Below are 22,051 nucleotides of genomic sequence, written 5' to 3' on the forward strand. Positions count from 1 at the left end.
AACTGATATGTGAAGTTTAGCGATAATTTTTTTAACGATTTTAGTATAATAATTAGATCTCTCGAATTCTTGGATATTTTCATTTTTCTTATGGTCCAAAAGTTTAAAGTGAGCTGAAGCAATTTTTTTGTACTTTAAGAGTACCTAGATTGTATGTAAAATTGAATCTTTAAGAATGCTAAGTACCAAAGCAGCCATTAATTTGAAATATTAAAATTACAATTTAAAATTACCAGGTGAAATTAAAAAATCGTTTCATTTTTAAATTATAATTACTTCTAATGAATGTACTTTTTTTATACTATGGCCTTAATGAATGTACTTGCAAAATATTAAAAAAATATAATTACATTGACAAGGTGTGCACAATTTTTTTTTTATAATTTGACGTTATCAAAGATTAAGTTTAGAAACAACAGAATTAAAAATGTTTTCTCCGACAAGATGTCAGGAATCAGAATATACCCTTTCAGGCACATCTTCTTTCCCCTTACATGATAGCCATAGCAGTTCTAGTTTAGTTCTCTATATGAATTTATTCTCGAATTTCTTTGTTTTGTCGTACGAAGAAATATTAACGAAGAGATAAATGTTCGCACAGATAATTTTGTAATAATTCATTATTTTTCTTTTTAAATTAATTTTACATTTCACTAGAATAATAATATAAGACAGTAGTATATATAAGGACATATTTTATAACAAAAAAAGTTACCTCAACTTTTTTTCTATATATAACTTACAATAGTTTTATGTTAAACTAACGGTTACGTATTTCAATACATTAATCCTAAATTTCATGGAACACATGGCTGTTTGAATAAAACGTTGGATATTGATCTCAGCTGTCAACTGTCATATCAGATAATTCAAAGACTTTTGGTTGACTTACAAAATTTGACATATGACATTTGTGTTGTGAATTTGTTTAAGATTTCATTTTGTAATTTGTAGTCTGATTCGGAAATTTAATTCGCATTATGATAAGCAACTTCGATAAGTTGTGTGGAGACTTAGAAAAACAGGAATTAGAGGTAAACCAAATTTCGAAGTAAATCTATCTTAATTTTAATCGGCTTTCTTTGTTATGTATATGAAAACAACCTCCAACTGTCGACAACGTATTAATTTTGTTTATCTTGTCTTGGATATCCTTGTTTTTTTAGAATAATTACAATTTACAACTATTTTATAATTTATTACTGTTTACTACCCTATATTTACTCTTGACTACCCTATCATTCCCATTCAGTATCATTCTCAAAATCTCTCTTCACCATTCTTTGATTATAAGAATAAAACAAACTGTAATCCATGGCATATCATTTAGCAAAAGTAACAATCACTACTTTTAAAATCAGTGTAAATAAAATATTGAAATAACTAAATTTTCATACGTACATACAAACATTTCAGGCCCCAAACGGAGTAGCATCTTCCTCCACATATGCTCAACTATTAGCAATCTATTTATATCAAAATGATTTGTAAGTATAATCAATGGAAGATTTTGTGTTATATTTTATATGTTAAGTGGATGTATGCACATCCATAAAAGCTATAAACCTAAATAATCCGTACTAAAATTAAATATGTAAATAATTTAGCAATTATATTCCCAAAAATAAGTGTTTATTTATTGATAATATTAGTCTAAATTATGTAACATAGAAACTTGATTTAATATTTTATTGTATTTAGAGAATTTTATCTAGAACAATTTACTATTTCAGATGTAATGCTAAATATTTATGGAAAAGGATTCCTCAGAGTATAACGAGTAGCAATCCTGAAATTCCAGCTATTTGGGCTGTAGGGCAGAAGTTATGGAAAAAAGATCTCGCCGGAACATACCATGCACTGGCTGCATTCACTTGGACTGAGCCTGTAGCTCATATTATACGAGCTCTTGAAGGTATTCCAATCTCAAAGAGCTAACTTTATATTTCACATTGTTTTCTTCCCTATAGTTGTATTATTGCTTTACAAAGAATATTTAAGTAGTAAAAAAATAAAAATCAATAATATAATAATACAGACGCTTTTGAAAGATTATTGTATAGATTACATGTTGAAAAATAGTATGAAAATTTACTAGATTTGTAAAATACTTCTTTTGAAATTACTGGTAACATTTTGAAATTATTTTTTTTTATTCTAGAAAGAGTTCGTGAACGAGCTTTCAACCTCATTGGACGTTCATACAGCACTGTTTCTCTTGATACCATAGTGCTCATGACTGGTCTAAGTAGAGAGGCCGTGTTACAAATATGTAGAGATAAGAAATGGGAGTTGCATTCGGATGGTGTAACTATAAGCCCTACACCACCAGTCCAACCATCTCCATTACATACCTCAAGTGAAGACCAATTGTTCAAGCTCACAGAGTTTGTATCTTTCTTAGAAAATTAGAGTTACATGTTAGATTTAAAATTTCTTTAACAATTTCAACTTGTGTTGCCATTGATAAATAAATACAGCACTCGGAAGCATAAATAGTTTTATTTATTTATAAAATAAATCGAACAAAATTGAATAGTAGGATATTAACTACTCAAAATATAAAGTAAATTGGATAATATTTATTGAAAAAGTTTATGACGTTCGGAACAAAGGAATAATTCAATAAAAAAATCATAATACTTAACATAAAAAAATCATTTGTATATATATATGTCTTAAACAAAAAAAAAATATTATACAAAAGTGGCAGTGTTTATTCAGTATTTTTGTTTTAACTGTACTTAAATAAGTAAAGAACACAATGTCTGTTGTCACTATAAGTAACTACGTAAAAAAGAATATCACAAAAAATGATGTCAAAAAGTTCCAAATAAAAAGGCATTATCCTAATAAATGAGTATCTACATTTCTTAAAACTAGATGTTTTAATTCGTAATTTTGGCAGCACTGACAATAAGCATCTTTACTAGAACCGTGCTTGGAAGGAAACTTGGTTTTGTCTAGGCTGGAGTCTCATTGAATTACTGTCGTCTTCGTCTCCTAAAGAAGTCTCATATCCTCTGTTGACCATTCCACCGTTTGGTTCAGCGAAAACATCTTTCACTGAAATATTTGCTGTCGAAGTCCTATGACGTGGTGGAACTGGATTGTTATTTAACTGAAATTAAAAAAATGGATTTTAAACAAAAATATTATAACACATGTGTATTAAAGCGAAGTAATAATTACAATTCCAGTGACGCCATATTCATTATTTGCGCCAAGCGTTTGCATCTGTGACTTCCTCCTCTCGGCCATCACAGAATTCCTCCTTACTTCCAAAGCCTTGAGAGTTTCCCTTCGCAACGTCATTTTGCGATTTAGAACTGGTGTACCTTTAAAATTATTATAGATATCAACAAAGAAAAAATAATTTTGAATCGCCTTGAGCTGAAAATCATACATTCAATAAGAGTTTGTAAATAAGGGACCTTACCTGGACCATCATTAGCGTTCATGTTAAAGAATCTTTTCTTAAAAGCAACGTCCAATGTTCCAATGTTTCTCTTCTTCTGTCTAGCTTTCTCCAAGTTATGAATAGTCTTTCTCCTGCCAACATTTTGTGGACCTGATCCCGAATCATTGTCATAATCATCGTCCAGCCCATTTAATTTTTGCAAATCTTTCACTATTGCTATTGCATTTTTATCCAATAAAGCATCTTGTGACAAATCATCGGTCTACAAAATAACGAAAAAAATAATAATATTTTTCTCAAACTTAACGATCGAAAATAAAAAAGAGAAACTGGAAATCAAATTTACCTTCTTCGAAAAGAACCAGTTCAATTCAGTTGATGCTAATATATGTGATATTGTACCAAATCTATGGAACAACATAGCACTAAACTGAATAACTAAGATCAACGCGAAGAAGAATACAAAAACTAAACCGATGGGCTCCAATTGTAAGTATTCCTTTGATATTAATACCTGAAATATTGAAACAGACGAATATAACATTTGATTAAATATATCGTATCTATTGGGAAATAAAATAAGCGAAAGCAAAAAAATAATCTACACCTACACATAAACAACTTCATGTAATAAAATAACAATACTTCTAGTATCTTCAAGTCTAATATGTAATATTCCAAATGGATGAAAATGCAAAGTGGAATACATGTATGGAAATTTACAATGACACAGATATATAAGGAAGATAATAACTGAGCTTATTTTTTTTTTTGAAAATACTTACACGTAGGTACATATTATAAAATAATATCAAATACAAATAATTTAAAATGTAATTATGTTATTACTAAAGAAAACACACAAAGTAAAAAAAAGTTAATAAAACATCACATGAACACAAAACGAGCACAAAAATTATAGAATTTGAGAATTTTAAATAAATAATGTTATCCAAATCACCACCCAACTCGTGATGGAAAGTATGTACAAAGGGTACAGGTGACTGTTACGGAAAGAAAAAGAAATTTAATTGAAGTATATCCACCACCTTATAGAGAAAGATAAAGTATGGGATTGTGCAATTATTACGTAGGTTTAAATAGTTGCTTTAACATAGAACCAGGATAGCGTTTCTATGTTAATTCAAACACTGTGTTTATGGATCTTTGGGGGCCTTTATTGGGGTATTTCTTTAACCTTTTGTGGTACCCAAAATTTGTTTAGTCTTAGGTGTGGAAGATACAGAATCTTCATGCTGGTGTGCCATCCCAAGACAGATCGGTTAGAAGTAGACCGTTAGACTTGTAAAGTGACACACATAGTTTGTAATATTTGGCTGTACCTCGCCTGTATCCTCGATGTACGTAATGTTTGTCTTTACACCCAAAGGCCAAATCACGTGGAGTTGATCTTTGTTGAGTTGTAATAAAAATACTATCAATATAAATAAAGCATTGAACATGACAAATGCAAATACTGACTTATTGCGAAGTTCTAGCAAATCATTTGCAATTCGAGCCTGTAAAAGTACATACAATTGAAGCATTAATAAATCAACTTTCAATGGTGACTGAGGAGGACTTTTTGTACTGCTTTATAATAATAACGTGAGGCAATTGGCAATTTACTACAGTGTCATCTGAAGTCATCATTGAAGGCCGATCGTCAGACACAGTGTATTCTCACGTTACCTCTTGGGATATTTCATCGTATGTAATATTAGTTTTTACTCCGAGCGGCCATTTAATATGAAGATTGTCCTTATTTAGTTGCAGCAAGAAAACAATTAACACAAAAAGGGCATTAACCATAAAGAATGAAAAAACAGAAGAGTCTCTCAATTCTTTTAGATCTCTGGATATACGTGCCTAAAATTCAGTGGGGATTAGTAATAAAATTTCTTAGATATATGTTACAAAATTTTTCTTATTCATAGGAAAGTATTTTATTGGCCCTGAAAAAAAGGTGAATTATTCTGCCACTCTCTTTTGTTTACGTATTAGGAATAATAAGAGCAGCTATTTTTTATTCTTAACAATCCACTTTCCTTATACCTGTTTATTTTTTTAATTTTTTTTTTCTTTATATATTAACTTTTTTGCAAACATGCAAACAAACTTATACATTGAACAATATAGATTGGATTTCCTTTTTTGTATGAACAACCCCGGGGACCCTACCTGTTCTTCCTTATTGGCATCAATAGGATATAAATATTTGTCAATAAGATCCTTCCAAAATGATAGTTCAGATGGGCTCAAAAAGTCCATTTCTCCTTTTTTTAATTCCGGGTCTTCTATCCAATATGGATTTATAAGATCATCTCGCGTCTCCTACAACACATAAATATATAAGTTTAATATTCATAAGTAAATTTACTAGAAAATGTATTTTAGAGTTATTTACCCTTGGTACTGTGGATATTGTTTCAGTTTCCGAATCAGATCCGTGTTCTTCTTCCGCTCCCTCTGCTACAGTCACCAATTGGTCACCGTTAGTACTACCTCTGGGTCCTACTGACAATTTTCGGCCTCGTAATTGTCCATGCGGGTCCACAATTCTAAAAAAATTAAGAATTATAAATTTTACTCCAGCTTTAATGATACTTATATTTATAACTAGGTACCAACCCCGGCTTCGCACGGGCTCTTTACAAAAAATATAACATAGCCTATTTAATTTAGAGAATTATTAAACTTATATAATGATAATTTTCAAATTATTTAAATGATTTGAAAAGTAATAAATAATAAAAGATAATGATGAAGGCTTGAAAACGAAGTAATTTATTTTGATAATACTTAATACCGTATTTATGTATAGAGAGGAATATGAATTTTTTAAAGTTGTAAAATGAATATAATATGCATAAATAATATATAGTCATATGCCACCGCGAACCTTTCTGTAGACCTATGTAAGATACACAATTACCCCATGTATTATTTTGTTATATCTTAAAAACTTTAGACAGCGTTTTCGTTAAAAGCTCTCTAGGCGGCTCTTGTTTTTCCGACATCTTCAACAAATATCGTTAATAAACACACAAGTAAATACAAAAACTTAACAAATTATATTCTAAAACCTTCCTCGAGAATCACGATACCGAGTGGTGATAACTGTTTGATAATAATTGATGCAGTAGTTTTTCCGTTTATTGCAAACAGACAGACAGACGCGGCGAGGAACTTTGTTTTATTATATGTATTGATATATTTGATTGCCACCGTACCTTTCCACATTTTCCAATTTTCTCTCCAATTTATCAAGTGTGGAAGCAATATGCATGAGTTGAATCTTTTCTTCATTTCCTTTTGGTTGAGTACACAGTAAACATTTAAACAGACCAGCAAACGAGAACTCTATGGAACCTTCTTCTTCGTTACTATTGACTCCCTGAAGGAAACCTAACAAAGATTTCTGTTTTGCCTTTTTCTTAGCTTCTTCTGCTGCTTTCTTTTCTTCTTCGATTTCCTTTAATGATAAAAAGTATTTCTTTAGTATCTATATATAAAAGATAGCGCATATTAATTAAGGAATATATAAATACCTTTTTAGTTTTCTTTGTTTGCACTTCTCTAGTACCCCATGATACGACATTCAAGTTAGTTACAGAATACAAAATCAAAAGCAGGTACATAGATGGAATCGATAGCAGATAAATAATACCGGGGACGACACACCAAAACTCTTGCGGATGTAAACATGCTGCTATAAAGAATGAACTAGAAAGTGAAATTAAGAAAATGGCTGAAGGTGATCCTATACCGTCCTCCCCTAATTGAAGTGCAGTACCGACAATGACAGCCATCATTATCATAGCATACGCTGTTGATAGTATTTGGGCGACTAACAGCTGAAACAATAATATTTTTTGTAAACAAATCTTGAGATCCCGTGTAGATGTATAATAAAAGTAATTTTAAATGTTTTTACCTGATATTCCGATTTCATGGTGAAACAAACAAACATGAAGAGAGCAATAGGGTACAAATTGTATTCGAAAGAAGTCCAATTGTCAATTCTAAAGGCTGCCACAAAAGCACCCACCAACATAAGAAATATAGTACCAGGTCCCAGAATAGTACCACCCATCAACATCATCTGTAAAATCATAATATTGGTATTAAATATAAGCGTCACATATTTAAAATTACTAACACTTTCACCACATTCACCTGGTATGCAATATAAGGAGCCGAAATGTTATCGTTAATTTTAATCGTGTGTTTGTAATCCGCTAACAAGTCCATAATGTTGGCGATAGTGGAAGGTACCCAACGACGACGTTGATTATAGAACTCATTAAATCCTTCAGGAGCGTGTGTGTACGCATCGGATGCAGCCGAATACTCTACTCGGTAGCCTCGTTGAAGCAAAAGCGTACAGAGCCATCGGTCTTCGCCTGGAAGAAAGAAATATCATTCTTAACACCTCATACCAAATACATTTACACAAATTCCAAATTTTCGGGCTGAGCAATTAAAGTGTATGAAAATAGACAATGTATAACAAAATTAGAAAAGTTGTATCGAAGTGTTTTAACGTTTGCCCGGACATCTAAAAATATTCATAAATTAAAAAAAAATTGCATCACCAAACCCAAGAAGGGACTGTCTTTATAATATTTCAGCATAAAACTAATGCTTATTCAAACAACTACATGCATTTAAAAATAATTCCAATATCATATATGTATGTACTACAGTTACTTGCTACATGTACCTTGATCATATTGTACATAATGCCGAGCTTCATCAGATCTCAGTGTATATTTTTTCATAACGTTGTCGTCCATCAGAGCTTTTCCTCTGAACAAAGAGAAGCACCCGGGACTACAAAGTACGCAGCCGATCATATGCTCAGTCGCCTTTTGCAGCCAATGACCAATCGCATACTCAAACAATTGATACCATACCATGGGACCTGTAAAATAATTGCATTGCAAATTTTTAGTAGTCATATCATATTAGTATAAAGGATAAAAATATATGAAAAACTATGAGTAATGAAAATCATATTATAAATATATGTTCTTACCAGAGCCAACTGGATGAATACGACCACAAGCTGCTCCCAGATTTTTGTTCTTTTTCATTAAATCAATCAACAGACGCACTGCATGGGGTTGGAAATCAATATCGCCATCAAGGGTCAACAAGTATGTATTTTCAGCCATAACCTCTTTACGATCCACTGATATTGGCAGCTCCATTAGACGGTGTCCCAATAAATAGTACATGTACATCACCTAAAATAACAATTACGTATAAAATAACTTAAAAAATTACATATCTGTAGCCTTCCTACAACGTTGTATCATCATACTACAAACGGAATGTTCCGGTTGCAGTTTAAAGTTCCAGGTGCGGACCGTAGGTGATATGATTAATCAAATATGTGTTAAGAGAACAGATATATCGATTACGTATTGAATATACTGTGTACCTGAGACCAACGTTTCCTGTGACGAATTTTAGATTTGTCTTTCAGATGGCAGATCATTTTAGTTTTTCCTGGCAGAACCCATGACAGTCTTCCACCATACGGCGCTGGATACTTCTTCGGCGGTCGGACACGTATGATTGTTTGATGGACCTCAGAAGCTGCTTCGTCGATAGTATCCACAAGAAGCTTCACAAAACGATTAACTTGTGAATCATCGTCATTGTGATCCGATATTTCGAAAGCGTCGTCTAAATATATGTGAGCTGTAATAAAACTTTCGTTAAATATGCGTCATAGCACAAAAAATATTATATGATTTCCAACTTTTATACTATAATATGTTTACACGTATAAAGAAATTTCGTATTATATACATTATTGCTATTTATTCCATCTTTTTATCTATGTATTGATATAAATATTTATCTGTTTGTGTATATTATAAATCATTGTTACCATATTTTCCTACTTCACAGGTTACAAACAAATAACTGCTAAAGGAAAAGACTGCTTTTGATACTGTATTTTATATAAAATAGGATATGGTATAAAACGGAAAATAAAATAAAATGAAATTAAACAATAAATAATGATTTTAAGATGCTTACTTTCAAATTCATAGTAATCGGGATCTACAACCCTTAAATATTTCTGTGCTACCCGTCGCGCACATTGGTCCTCGTCCAAACGTAGAATAGACTTCAAGAACTCCATCATCTCGTCTTTAGTTTCATGCCACATAGTGCAACACGCATAAATTCTTGTTATTTGATCCGATGATTTTATAGTTTTGGGCGATGGACCAGTATTATCCGTGTGAACGGATATTGTTTCGTAATATTCATCACCTTTCTCTTTCTCTATTTCTGCTAAATCCTGAATGATGTAACATAATCACATAATTAAAATATAAAACACTAATTTGTACTACTTACATTTGAAGCGATTTAAAAAAAAAATAAAGATTAACATATAAATTATACGAAAACATATAGCTTTATCACCTCTGTTTTTACGTCTTTCTGGTCGTCTCTTTTTCTATTAAGGGCCATACTTTGATCAATAAGTAATCCATTATACATTGGAAGCACAAACAATTTTTCGGTTGAAGCCAAACGTTCTGCTTTCGGTGTCCAAATATGGATCGTGACCCACGTTTGCGATAGCAACCACAGCAGCCATATCCATGCCATTTGTCGAGAAATGAAATCGCTTAGTGTAAATACTGAAAAAATAATATATACATTACGAAACTAAGTTGAAATAATAAATGTTACATGTTTAAAAATTACGCAAGAAATTACAAATTACCTGGAGGGCTCTCGAAAAACAGGTAATCCGGTATAGTACCATGGAAAATACAAGTGTCACCATTTCTTAATCCACAAGCCGCTATCAAAAAGTTAACTACTAATGGTATCACCAAATTTATAGGAAAAGCGTAACTGAAGCCTTGTATGAGAATTTTACAAGCAAACTTTCCGAAAATATAACAAAAATATGCTGCGAAAATTTGTATTAGCATCACGTAAAACGCAGATTTATATACCGCTGCAACTTCAACCGAGTCCCCAGTAAGAGTTGCGTTTGCAAGATCAGGAATTACTGTACCACCTAATTGTATTTGAACCTAAAAACAAGAATGAATTAATGAATCATAGGAAATTTTAGAAAAAATGAATAGTAAAACCAATTTTATATAAAGTATACCTCTTCTACGACGATATTATGTGGCTTAAAACCAGGGCTGAACAGCTGGAAAAACATAGCTGGTTCGTCGCCATCCATCCAAATAGAAAATAGAATGCACATGACAAACAAAATAATTTTCCATACAGACATAATGCGGTATGTGTAATATCGACTGGAATTAAAATCATCTTTTAATCTACCGAGACTCTTGATTATACCTGTAAGGAACAAAATTAAAAATTATATTTTTTAAGCAGATACAATAAAGGTTATTTTTTTTTTTGGTGTGAACTTACCGATAGGACTCTGGCGGGTAACGTAATTTTCCCACCATCCCAAAGATATGCAGAGTGCCGAAATGGGGATGAGCCACAAAACTGGTTTATTTTCAAGTAACGGCCAGACAATGAAACCGGTGACTTGTGCAACTATAGCAGCCATGTCAACTATTGTCTTCATAAATCGTTTCGAATCTCGAGAACTACGTGATAGTAAGCCAAGAATTGCTGGCACTATACAAAGACAGTTGGTTATCATGGCACCCTTTACGACGTCTAATTCTGGTAGAATTTTGAAGAACAATAAGCCCAAACCAATGGTGTGCAAGGATTCTGCTATGAATATCTGGAAATCGTTAAAATTATTGTCTGAAATCTAATGTTACTTTTTCCTCTTTTTAGAATAACATATTTTTCTTTTACATCTAAAACTTACCACAATGAATTGCACGCTAGTTGGTCGCTTAGCTGATTTGAAAAAGCAGATTCGAACTGCTCTTATTAATGTTCCTATTTCTGGTATCGCAAAAGCCGCAAGAAGAGCCCACATCCATGCTATTCTTTCCTCGTCCGGCAAACTCACTATAAATTGTTTATCCCTACCTGGAAAAGGAAGGTAAATTAAAATATAGCTTGTCCTTATTATGGATATACATACAAAAAAGGAAACATTAGTTAAGTCTAAAACGATAGAAAATATTCATTTATTTCCAAAAATATGTACTAGCTTAATCCAACGTACCTAAATTCCTATTACAATATGCGAGTCGTCTGTCTTTTTTTAATTGTGATGTCATAAATAGGACCGTTCCTTTGGCTATCACACCAGATCCTAAGACGACGATGAAGGTTACAGTATACGCCAATACTTTGAGGACTCTTATAGTAAACTCCAGACATTTCTGACTCTCCATAGAGCCACTCTCCTGCTTCGGAGGGAACTCTCTGAAGACGTCCCATCCTTTCGTTTCGTTCACTGTTCTTTGACTGAAAACATTAATTAGTTTTCTATTAAACTTTACATTATTAACTAAATTCAAATACTTTAATGATTAGTAATAACAATGTAATTTACAACAATAAATGGTCTGTTAAGGTTTCAAATTATAATAAAAGTTGTTGTATAGTGCATGATAGTATTGAGACAGAATTTTCCGATTTCTAATAATTTTATTTAGAATATGAATTTTCAAAACACAAGACAAGTAAATCATGATGATAATAAATAATTTGTTCTCAATTTAATAGCATACCTACTTACAATTTAATTCATTTACATTCGTAGGTATTAGGTACATCCGCAGTACATATCATACTTGCCTTTAATATGTATTAAGTCAAGAAAAACAACTTTCTCATTAGACCGTAATAAGAAAATACCTCATCTTATTTACTTCCTGTACTATTTCTAACAATATATGTATATATGTATTGCACCCATATCAACATATTAAAATTATAGTTCAAATATTATATTTTAATAGAATTATTAAATCTTAAAAATAATACTATATTTTATTAATTCTTAAAAACTGTATGTGTTGAATCTACAAAATATAGAAAACAGTCAAATTAATAAAATTTTATACGTCATAATACAAAAAATGTACGACTTTAAGACAATTTTGTTTACCGATTCAATTATACAATTCATTCGGACGTAAACTTAACGGTATTATGAACTTAAAGGGTTTAGTGGTCGGAATAGATAGTACAATTTGTGGCTTAACTTCTAACATTTCGTGTACAAACCAATAAATTGTTCATAGATAATTACACTTAATGCTACTGAATGTGACAATTTATTTTTATTTAATTAGTTCATAGAAAGTTGTTACAAAGTTTGCGCGTGTCGACATCACATTCTTACCCGGCTACTATTGTGACAAGGGGTTTGCGCAAGATATGGTAGTACAATATAATTTAGCGTTGCGAACACTGTGACCAATTATTGCCCCCATTGAAATGTTATAAGCAATGTTTTAAGAACAAATTAACAGTCATTGTTCTAATTTTGAAATTATGAACATTGTATATATTGCTTTTATTATTTTAATTGTATGTTGTTTTTTTTTATTAACTAATTTGATTAACGCGTAAGATTTAACGAGTGTATGATAAAAAAATTAAACTAGAGTAACTAGTTCAATTACGTGTGTAACGAAAGAGGTATATAAATATGTACACATCTGTTCTTGAATTGTAATTAAAGTACAAAAATTTGATATAAATAACTTGATTACGTATATCTATTTCTATTTAACATTTCACTATTATTATTTCAGTCCAGCGAAAGAAAGTTCACATACCTGTAAATGCTGTAGTAATTGCTATAAATGGAATTATTGTTATTAGAATTATACACAGAGTCCACTCCTAAATCGTGTTTCTCGTAACAGTTCTTACTGTCTTTATCGCCCATGTTAACACCACACAAAACTCATGTAGAAAATATATGAAGAGATATCAATAAATGTGTTGTCCGTCCGAATATTATTTAATAACTCATTGTTTCATCAATCGGGGACGTCAAACGGTGTGATCGCGATTGCTACTGGTGTCGGTGCACGCAAAGAAACCAACGATCTATCGCCGGACAAAATTGGAATATTAATTTTTATATATTCGCGAACGAAAGGTACGTGAATAGATTTAATTATCAAAAGTACTGATGAATTTTATTAAAATTGTTATCATTAACGTCTTTCTAATAAAAACTGTTATATGTTCAAGATTTTCATTTATTTAATATTTAAAAACGTTCTTATCATTTAATACTTACGTTAACCGCTTTCGTATATTTAATGCATTTAAATCCGGAAATAATGTCAAATTTTTATTATATTACAAGACATCGTATTTACAAGAAAAGATTAACAAACAGAGTGAATTATGTCAGAGAAATTTAAAAAGTCTAAAAATTCAATATATTAATATTTACAATAAAATATGACTGAAAATTGCATCATAATAAAAACAAACTAACAAAATAATTATTCTATTTTACATGAAGATTATATTAAAACCACAATAATTTTGCCCGAGAATTTTCTATTTGGCACCAGTGTGCGAGTTATTCGTTCTGCGGCAGTGGCTACGTGAAAACACTTCTCGAAGTTAACAACTGCATCCTATGTATACGTTAAATGAAAGTTGCATTACTCATATAACATCTTATAATTATCTATATATGTAAAGTATATACCTATAGGTCACAATCATCTATAGTCTGCATACATTTCTTCTAACAACATTTTATTTACTGTAAATTTAATTCACTAAGTACCATTCTTGTTACTACTGCAATATAATATTATTGATACTGAAAAAATCTATTTGAAATAATAAAAAAAAATTATAAATATTTTACACTTCTTCGATCTATATCTGTCACGTCATTAACTTTTAAAATAATCATAAAAACATAAAAATAAAACAATTAACATAAATCTGATACAAAACATATCGACCTTCCAAATATCACGAGCTTGATAGAATTTAAATATTGAATTCTGCTCGCTGCTAGGTAGATGCAGTCCGCAACATGCCGTCACTGCATCTTTAAGCGATATTCGACGTTAAGTCTCTTGAATTAAAGTACATAATCAACTATTAATATCATGCTAACAATAGATCGCTCAATGTCGCTACAGGTCACGAAAACTTACGAAAGCCTTTACCTGGCTTGCAGTCTTTAAATAAAACTAAGGTAAGTATGGGAAGAAGGGATTTTTAAACGTTTTCAATATTATTTACAAGCAATAATTCCTATTATATTTGACTTTTGACTAAGAGTTGACTTTTATTACTACATTTTCGTTTAGAAACAGCACTTTTATTTAATGTAAATGTAAATAGGTAATTTAATTATAATTATATAACAATTTTAAGTTATCGTAAACGTACATAACATTATAATAATAATTTTCCGACGTTCCCTTTCTTTACGTGTTTGAATATCGTTCGACATAACTATAATTGTATGTATATATGTAAAATAATTAAAAGTACTGTAGAATTCAGAGTTCTCTTTAAGCATTTGTATGCGAAACATTCCCAGATTCTCGCCCGGAGTCCGGTCATTGACCATGTCAATAATAAGCCTGATGCTTACTTTTACCGATTTCACCAACATGATAACTTTGCATACCAACGATAACCACAAACTTTATTCACGCCATAAGTGATTCAAATTTAAGATATTGTAAGACTGAAAAATATTTTTCTTGAGATAATTTATAAATAAGAAATAAATATATATATAATTTACCGAACCCGTTGAAACACAATATTCGTCTCACGCACGACCCCGTGCCGGTGTATACAGTGCAACCAGTAGTTATAAAAAACAGAAGTGTGCGAGCTATTTTATACCTTATTTGCATAAAAATAAATACGAAGTTTGTTATTCTATATTGTTTGAACGTTTGGTGTTGGCATGTATGGCAAGACTTATTGTAAATACCAATTAGAAATGTTGGAGAACAGTCTGGATTGTTATAATCGTTTCAATAAAATTAATTCGCTTACGAAATCGGTGACAAAATAATGTTGTATTACGTCAGAAAAAACAAGAATAAGGAAATGAAAAACTACAAGGTCATCTATAAAGTCGAAAAGGTTCAATTAAAACCTAACTAGTGCATCAATATCATTATTACTGTGGTATTATCTAGGACATTACAGCTATAATCTATGTCTAGATGAAGTGGGGCGCAAAAATGTGGCGCTCGATCGAAAGTTGTGTCGTCAGAGTAGACAACCTTGGCATTTGAGCGGGTTCCGGGCCAAGCTTTATGAAACGTATCAAAGGCTTTGGATTTACCTTTGTGTCATAAAACGTTGGCAAAATGAATTTTGAGCTTTCCATTGAACTATGAGGATTTAATTGATGATTTCAATTTAATCCTTTAATGTCAAAGCAAACGTTCTTTGTATCATTCAGCAGTTTAAATTCGGGAAATAATACTTGAGATGTTAAAATAAAGTATGTCTAATCATTTCTGGGAACGGTTTTGTCCTCAACACAACCTGTTTTGTGAACAAACGTTGACATTCGCGTATATGCACATTAACATACATAGTATATAAATCTTCTTAGGTAAATCAAAATGAAAAGACTATGAGAAATTAAAAGACCATTTTTAGATTAATATTAAGAATAATCGCATTAGAATCATGAAAAGCAGCTTTTTTATTTTTATTTTTATTCAAAATTATTATGAAACTTATTAGATTCTAATAGGAATAGATAAAAAAGATAGCGTAAATTGTATTTCATTACCCTATCTTTTTTATTCACATTACTATCATATTAAAGTAATTTATTTATTATTTATTTAGTAATAATGTAGTCATTTAAATCATTCATTAATCACAGAATAACTATACAAATGTTTTTTCCATGACTTTATACACATGACGTGACTAAGAAGAAAACCTCGCGTAGTAGGGAACGAGGACTGAGTAGTTTTTAATGCTAAGATAAATTTTATTTAATATTGAAAATAATATTATGTATTTATGAGACGCCAATAAAATAGTAATTAATTAGACAGAATAAAACGACTTTCATATAGATTCTAAATGACAGAATTTCGTTAAATTTTAAAGTTGGTTAAACTTAACAGCTTCACTCATTGAGTCACCAAGGAGTTTATACGTATATACGTTTATAATCTGGTTATGTTAATACTAAAGTACGGAAAACTGTCGTTTCAAATGATTTTAGTTTTTTCCAAATAATTTTATTACATTTGAATAAGACGACACAAGAATTTACGTATCTTTAATAAGATTTAAAGCCTAAAGGAATTTTATATAAAACACTGAATAAGTTCCATAATTGTTTAATGTTTAAATGAATTTGAAAAAAGAACAACCGAATATAATAACGATAAACATAAATATGTATTAAAGATGGAAATTGGAAATAATTTAGTAAAGATTACTTGTGTTTGTGCTCATATTGTGTTGGTGGGATACTAACCTGCCGCCGTATACATCGTTTGGTAGAGGCAGCAGTTCATCGTCGGAGTTATCGCTCGCCTCCTCCCGCCGCGACTTTCCTCCCGAAGTCGCCATCTTCTAAACCCTGGAACAATTACCCCATCAAATTTTCCTTATTACAAAGCTCTTTTTATATTATTTAGAATTAAACAACATTTCAGTTACTCGATAGGTAATAATGATTTCATTGGATAAATATGTTATTTCAAACGTAAAGTCATAAATTACTCGTTAACATAACTCGGTCGCATGTAGTATGCAATATAATGTGCGTAATCACGTTGTCGAACGCGTTGATGTCTTTTGTACTGTAGTCGATTCCAATATGTATTTCTATATTACTAGGACTCTATTATTTTTTTCATATCAAACATACCTCTAGAATGTTCTATAATGAAAGTTAAGTGGTTTCTATAATTATTTCACTTTATTATTAAACTAGTATATAAATGTTTTATAAAGTATTTAGATGGCTTCTACTGCATACAGACAGATGTTATAAGCGAGAAATCCTTTGATGATGAATTTATATTTAGAACGCAAAACTTATGGAAGATATTTTTTTAAGCCATACAACTACGTAGTTGACACAACAGAGACGATATTTTAGCTTTAAATGCTTATATTTATAATTAACTCAAAAAAAACATTCGTTATCGAGGTTAGTTGTATATATCCTAAAAAGGTTGAAAAAAGTTTCGTTTATCCAATATATTTATATATACATATACATATATATATATATATATATATATATATATATATATATATATATATATATATATATATATGTACATCTGCTTTAAATCTAATTGTTTCCATCAACTACAGTAAGAAAAAACTACACATATAAGCATATATTTTTAATATAAAAGAATAACAATATCGATGTCGTGTCAGCAGGCTGTTGGTTCTTTATTCCGGTTTGTTTGATTATTCATAACTTTGATATTTCCTGATGTTTTAACGAATACCTCAAGAGCACATCCCCACCATTCTTAAAATTTACGATATGTAAATAAAGCTATTAGAAAAGAAAAAAATTCAAACTAGAAAGTATGTGTATGTTATTAATAAATTTCGTTTATATTAAATGAAAAACTCCAACACAATATGTGAGTATATATTATTTGTATTTCTATATTATAAATAAGAAAGTTTCCTTTTTGTGAATCACGATACAATGTCTGAACATTCCGCAGCGAGCGATCCCTTAGCCTTGTCGGTCGTTCATCTTCAATTTTATTGTACGTCTATACATATGTACATATATATATATATATATATATATAAATATTGATAATTTATATGGAATAGCAAAGAAAAACATCGGAGAATGTAGAGGGTGAAATATTGATACATATATTTTAATACGCTATTAATTATAATAAGTTTTTTCATTGAGAAAAAAACAATGTTTCTTCAGCAATACAAATATACCTTCAACGTACATTTTCTGTGACAGTAAAGTAAATAGCTACGTATATATAATAAGAGCCTAGTGCTCATTGTGCTTGCTGCGGAGGAGGGCACGCCGCAAGGTCAGCGACTTGCCAACCGACAGTTACTATTTTATAGACAATAACTAAATACACCAAAATAAAACAAAGGATTATATATATATATATATATATATATATATATTGATAACTTCGATGTTCGTTGAATACGTAAAAGTTGTAGGTTTAAAAAATGTAAATAAAAAATCACTTTCATAATATTAGTCATTTTAATGTTTGATAAATGATTTAAAAATCTTGTATTCTAAAAAATTTATAAAAAAAAATCATATTATATGTTCACACATAGTCTCACGACTTCCTATGTGTATATATATGTAAATATTTGTTAAAAATAATTCACATTTTGCTTATATTATAACTCTGTTAGTAACATCGGACAAGTAACTTTATTTTAACATTATAAGATCAATAATAGTACTGAGTAACGTTCCACTCGAGCTCACTTTCACTCTTGGCGGCCGCCAGCTGTCCCCCCCCCCCATCCCCTTCAACAGCCTTAGTAGTACGCAATGCCTTACATTCTTAGTAAAGGACATGCAATCGCTTAAAGACAAAAAAGATAAGCCTACAAATTGAATTAATCATTTAATTATTTAAACAAACTATTTTGAAATAGTTTAATTAATCATCGGAACAAACTATTTTGAGACGTTTCAAAATTTTTGTTAAATCATTTGTATTGTAAGATAAAAATTAAAATCAATGAGTGTTAGCTGAAATAAAAAGACTCCAAATTTATCTTCGATTCCGTGAACCATTTTAACAATGCGACACTGTTCGCGGGTCACGAATCTATGATTCATAGTAAAAAAACGCCTAAAGAATGTCAACAAATTAAGTTTAACGTAATATTGATAATGATAAGATGTTAATGTTGCAATTAGTTAAGAAACGACTTGATTACTGTTATATATTCTAATGGTGCCATTACCAATAATAATAATATTAACACCTTTTTGTAAAAATTACAAAGAATTAAATTTTGGCTTTTTGTCCATAACATTTCAATGGGTAACGAATGACAAATTACGAAATATATAATAACCTAATCATAGATTACGTGATAGTGTTACAGGTCGATTGAGTTGATATACAATACTTCAAACAGTAATGCAATATTGGGGCCAGCTTTGGACGAGTTACAAACGATGTAACGTAAACAGCGAAGTGAAAGTAACAGAGAACTATTGAATGGAGAGAAAAATCTTCGTTAATAAACTATAATATCGTACACAACATTATTGTAAAGTCAAAGTAAGACTATGTTAAACATAGGAAAACTAGGATACCAAATTGTTATCAAATATACCGAATTAGTATACATATATACTAATTCTTATAAGCATTTCAAATAATTACGTAAAAAATCGAATCAATACAATAAGACTGCGTGAAGTGACCAGTACATACAGCTTAAAAACTAGTTGTAAAATCGACAACTGAAGCCGTGACCTGACACAAACTGTAATGCATTTTGAATTCAAATCTGTAAGTATGATATAAGCTAAACTTTAACATGGATACTTATGAAATTGTTGTACTATTATGAAATTTTTATAAGCGTTATTACACAACAATAGTTCAAAGACGTGTATTTGAAACACGCAAAATGTTATAACCTATATAATAGTTTAAAATTAAAATTAAAATTAATTTAACATCTGTTAAAAGGTCACCAGAAAGATGTTAATATCGTTTGACCTCACGCTGAATATAAAGTTGATGGTCGTCTGGTGTTACCGAGTGTGACAATAAACGATACACTTAGTCTAAGTTGGCATCATCACGCTACTCGTCGTTATTAGTTTTTCATTCATAATTTACGTATATTATAGTGCTTACACAGGTTATTGGATTGGAAACAGGAAACGCTACGTATGTATTGACGATGCAAACTTTAACTACGCATACTGAATTAAAAGCCAAGAAACGTAATTATTTTAAATAGAATTCACTTTCAATGACACTGATAGATTGAGTTACTTTTAGGTCTATCCTTTTTTCATACTGTTTTAAAGCTCAGATTTGCACACAATAGATCATCCGCGACTATGACAAATTTTTTTTATGATTATAGTAGCATTACTTACCTGTTTTCTTACCAATAAAAGCGTTTACTTAGATGCGTAAGTAATAGGGAATAGATATATAGACATTTTACGATTTGATCTAACACACAGACACTTTAATGTCATTTATATGAATACAGACAACTTCGTTTATAGAATTTCATTTGTTTTCAATAACACAAACCCTCACCTTGCGCTTACTTCCTTTCTTACTTACCAATATTAAGTTAATTTATAAGACTTCCCGTTAATAAATATAGATATGACATCCTGAACGTAGAATTTGCTAAATGATATTATGATAAATAAACGAGAGCCTAATATCGATAACTATGGTGTGTAAGTTAACTACTAGGTCGTCTACGCAATCCATTATTTTATACTAATTACGTAATAAATTGAGGGAAATCATAAATGTTTTGTTCGAGTGAGAACGACCCTCTATAGGAACCGGATATAAGCGAGGCCTAGAGGCCGCAACACAGTCTTTCACATATCATTATACATGTAATAGACTCGATGATGATAAGTCATAGGGTAATTATACAGTCATCACATACTATACACGTCACACTAATATTACACAAACTTAACAAAAAAATATCAAATAACTTTCACTAATTATGTCACGAATTTACCAAATATAATAATGACTGAGGTCATTTATAACAAAACCAATGAAAGTATCATTGCGATAAATAAAAATTATATATTGTTTTGTCAAGGTCGTTAACTTTCGATTAAGTGAAATGTTTTAGAAAACTGAACTTTAAATATCCACGAATTAAAACAATAATGTATACCCAGTGTAGAATATTTCCTACTCTTACTAAAGCCTACGCCACGCAAAGCTACCTACATTCACTTTTGATAGCAACGCAAATGTTACAATATTGTAGCTTAATACAGAGATAATACAAAAGTGAAAACGAACCAAGTTTTTGAACGATTTATCGTTATAAAATGTAGCACTTGTTCTACTTCACAGTGTTATGTGATTACCGTTTATAAAAATATCACTAAATCACTTTCGAAAGTAGACCCCAATACATAAGACAAACAAAATCTATATAAAGACAATTTTAGTATTAAATAAATCGAAAATGGAGATACAAATACTTATAATATTATTATATTGAAGGTCGCGTGAAAGTGCATGCATTACTTACAGCAGTATAAGAAGTGTTAAATCCTTAAGTCACTTCACCAACAACACTCTCGTATACATCTTGCGTTAGCGCGGTCGGGAAGCCGCGAGTACACTGAACATTGAACACACCTGAGGCCACCACCACTCACTTTACCGACTCAGTATTGGCAGTCTCCTAATGAGTTTATAGATTTGGCAGTTTCTGATTTTGGAGTTTTTCTTTTAAGGTAGTTAACTTTTTATTTTTGTACGGATTAGGATGTGGATTGGATCATTTGAAAGTTTCATAGAAATATTCTTTTATTCATAGCGTAAATAATTTGTAAGACTTTAAAAATTAAAATTGTATTCAGCAGAATAACATTAAGATGTAAATTATGGCGATAATATAATCTACTAGGCTAAAAAAATTAAAAAAAATCATGTTGAATCTTATAAAAGGTCAATAGTATCGAAGTTA

The 22,051-nt window shown here is 30.5% G+C and overlaps 2 protein-coding genes across 3 annotated transcripts; one reads left to right on the plus strand and one right to left on the minus strand.

The window, feature by feature from the left end:
• The first annotated feature begins 874 nt into the window (after positions 1-874).
• On the plus strand, positions 875-2,496 carry LOC116779572 (COP9 signalosome complex subunit 8). The gene is made up of 4 exons (XM_032673925.2): positions 875-1,034; positions 1,417-1,487; positions 1,734-1,915; positions 2,162-2,496. Exons 1-4 carry the CDS (start codon positions 981-983, stop codon positions 2,410-2,412), a joined length of 558 nt encoding a protein of 185 aa, XP_032529816.2. The 5' UTR covers positions 875-980; the 3' UTR covers positions 2,413-2,496.
• A 154-nt stretch (positions 2,497-2,650) lies between these two features.
• Positions 2,651-21,733, minus strand: LOC116765217 (chitin synthase chs-2). Of its 2 annotated transcripts, none has more exons than XM_061528889.1 (23): positions 21,611-21,733; positions 16,830-16,934; positions 11,583-11,827; positions 11,277-11,443; positions 10,859-11,186; positions 10,581-10,780; positions 10,182-10,500; positions 9,875-10,095; positions 9,479-9,746; positions 8,871-9,133; positions 8,463-8,673; positions 8,148-8,348; positions 7,601-7,827; positions 7,359-7,526; positions 6,973-7,278; positions 6,655-6,896; positions 5,829-5,982; positions 5,603-5,755; positions 4,765-4,941; positions 3,768-3,935; positions 3,440-3,683; positions 3,193-3,338; positions 2,651-3,121 (listed from the first exon to the last, which is right to left on the minus strand). In XM_061528889.1, the coding sequence occupies exons 2-23, from the start codon at positions 16,922-16,924 to the stop codon at positions 2,930-2,932; spliced, it is 4,695 nt and encodes a 1,564-aa protein (XP_061384873.1). In that variant the 5' UTR covers positions 16,925-16,934; positions 21,611-21,733; the 3' UTR covers positions 2,651-2,929. The 2 variants fall into 2 exon arrangements, with proteins under 2 accessions (XP_061384873.1, XP_032510524.1); XM_032654633.2 differs by lacking the exon at positions 4,765-4,941 and adding an exon at positions 5,114-5,290 and having other exon boundaries at positions 2,652-3,121.
• Between the last annotated feature and the right edge of the window lie 318 nt (positions 21,734-22,051).

Source organism: Danaus plexippus, chromosome 2, assembly GCF_018135715.1.
Source record: "Danaus plexippus chromosome 2, MEX_DaPlex, whole genome shotgun sequence".
In the NCBI taxonomy this organism is placed as follows: Eukaryota; Metazoa; Arthropoda; class Insecta; order Lepidoptera; family Nymphalidae; genus Danaus; species Danaus plexippus.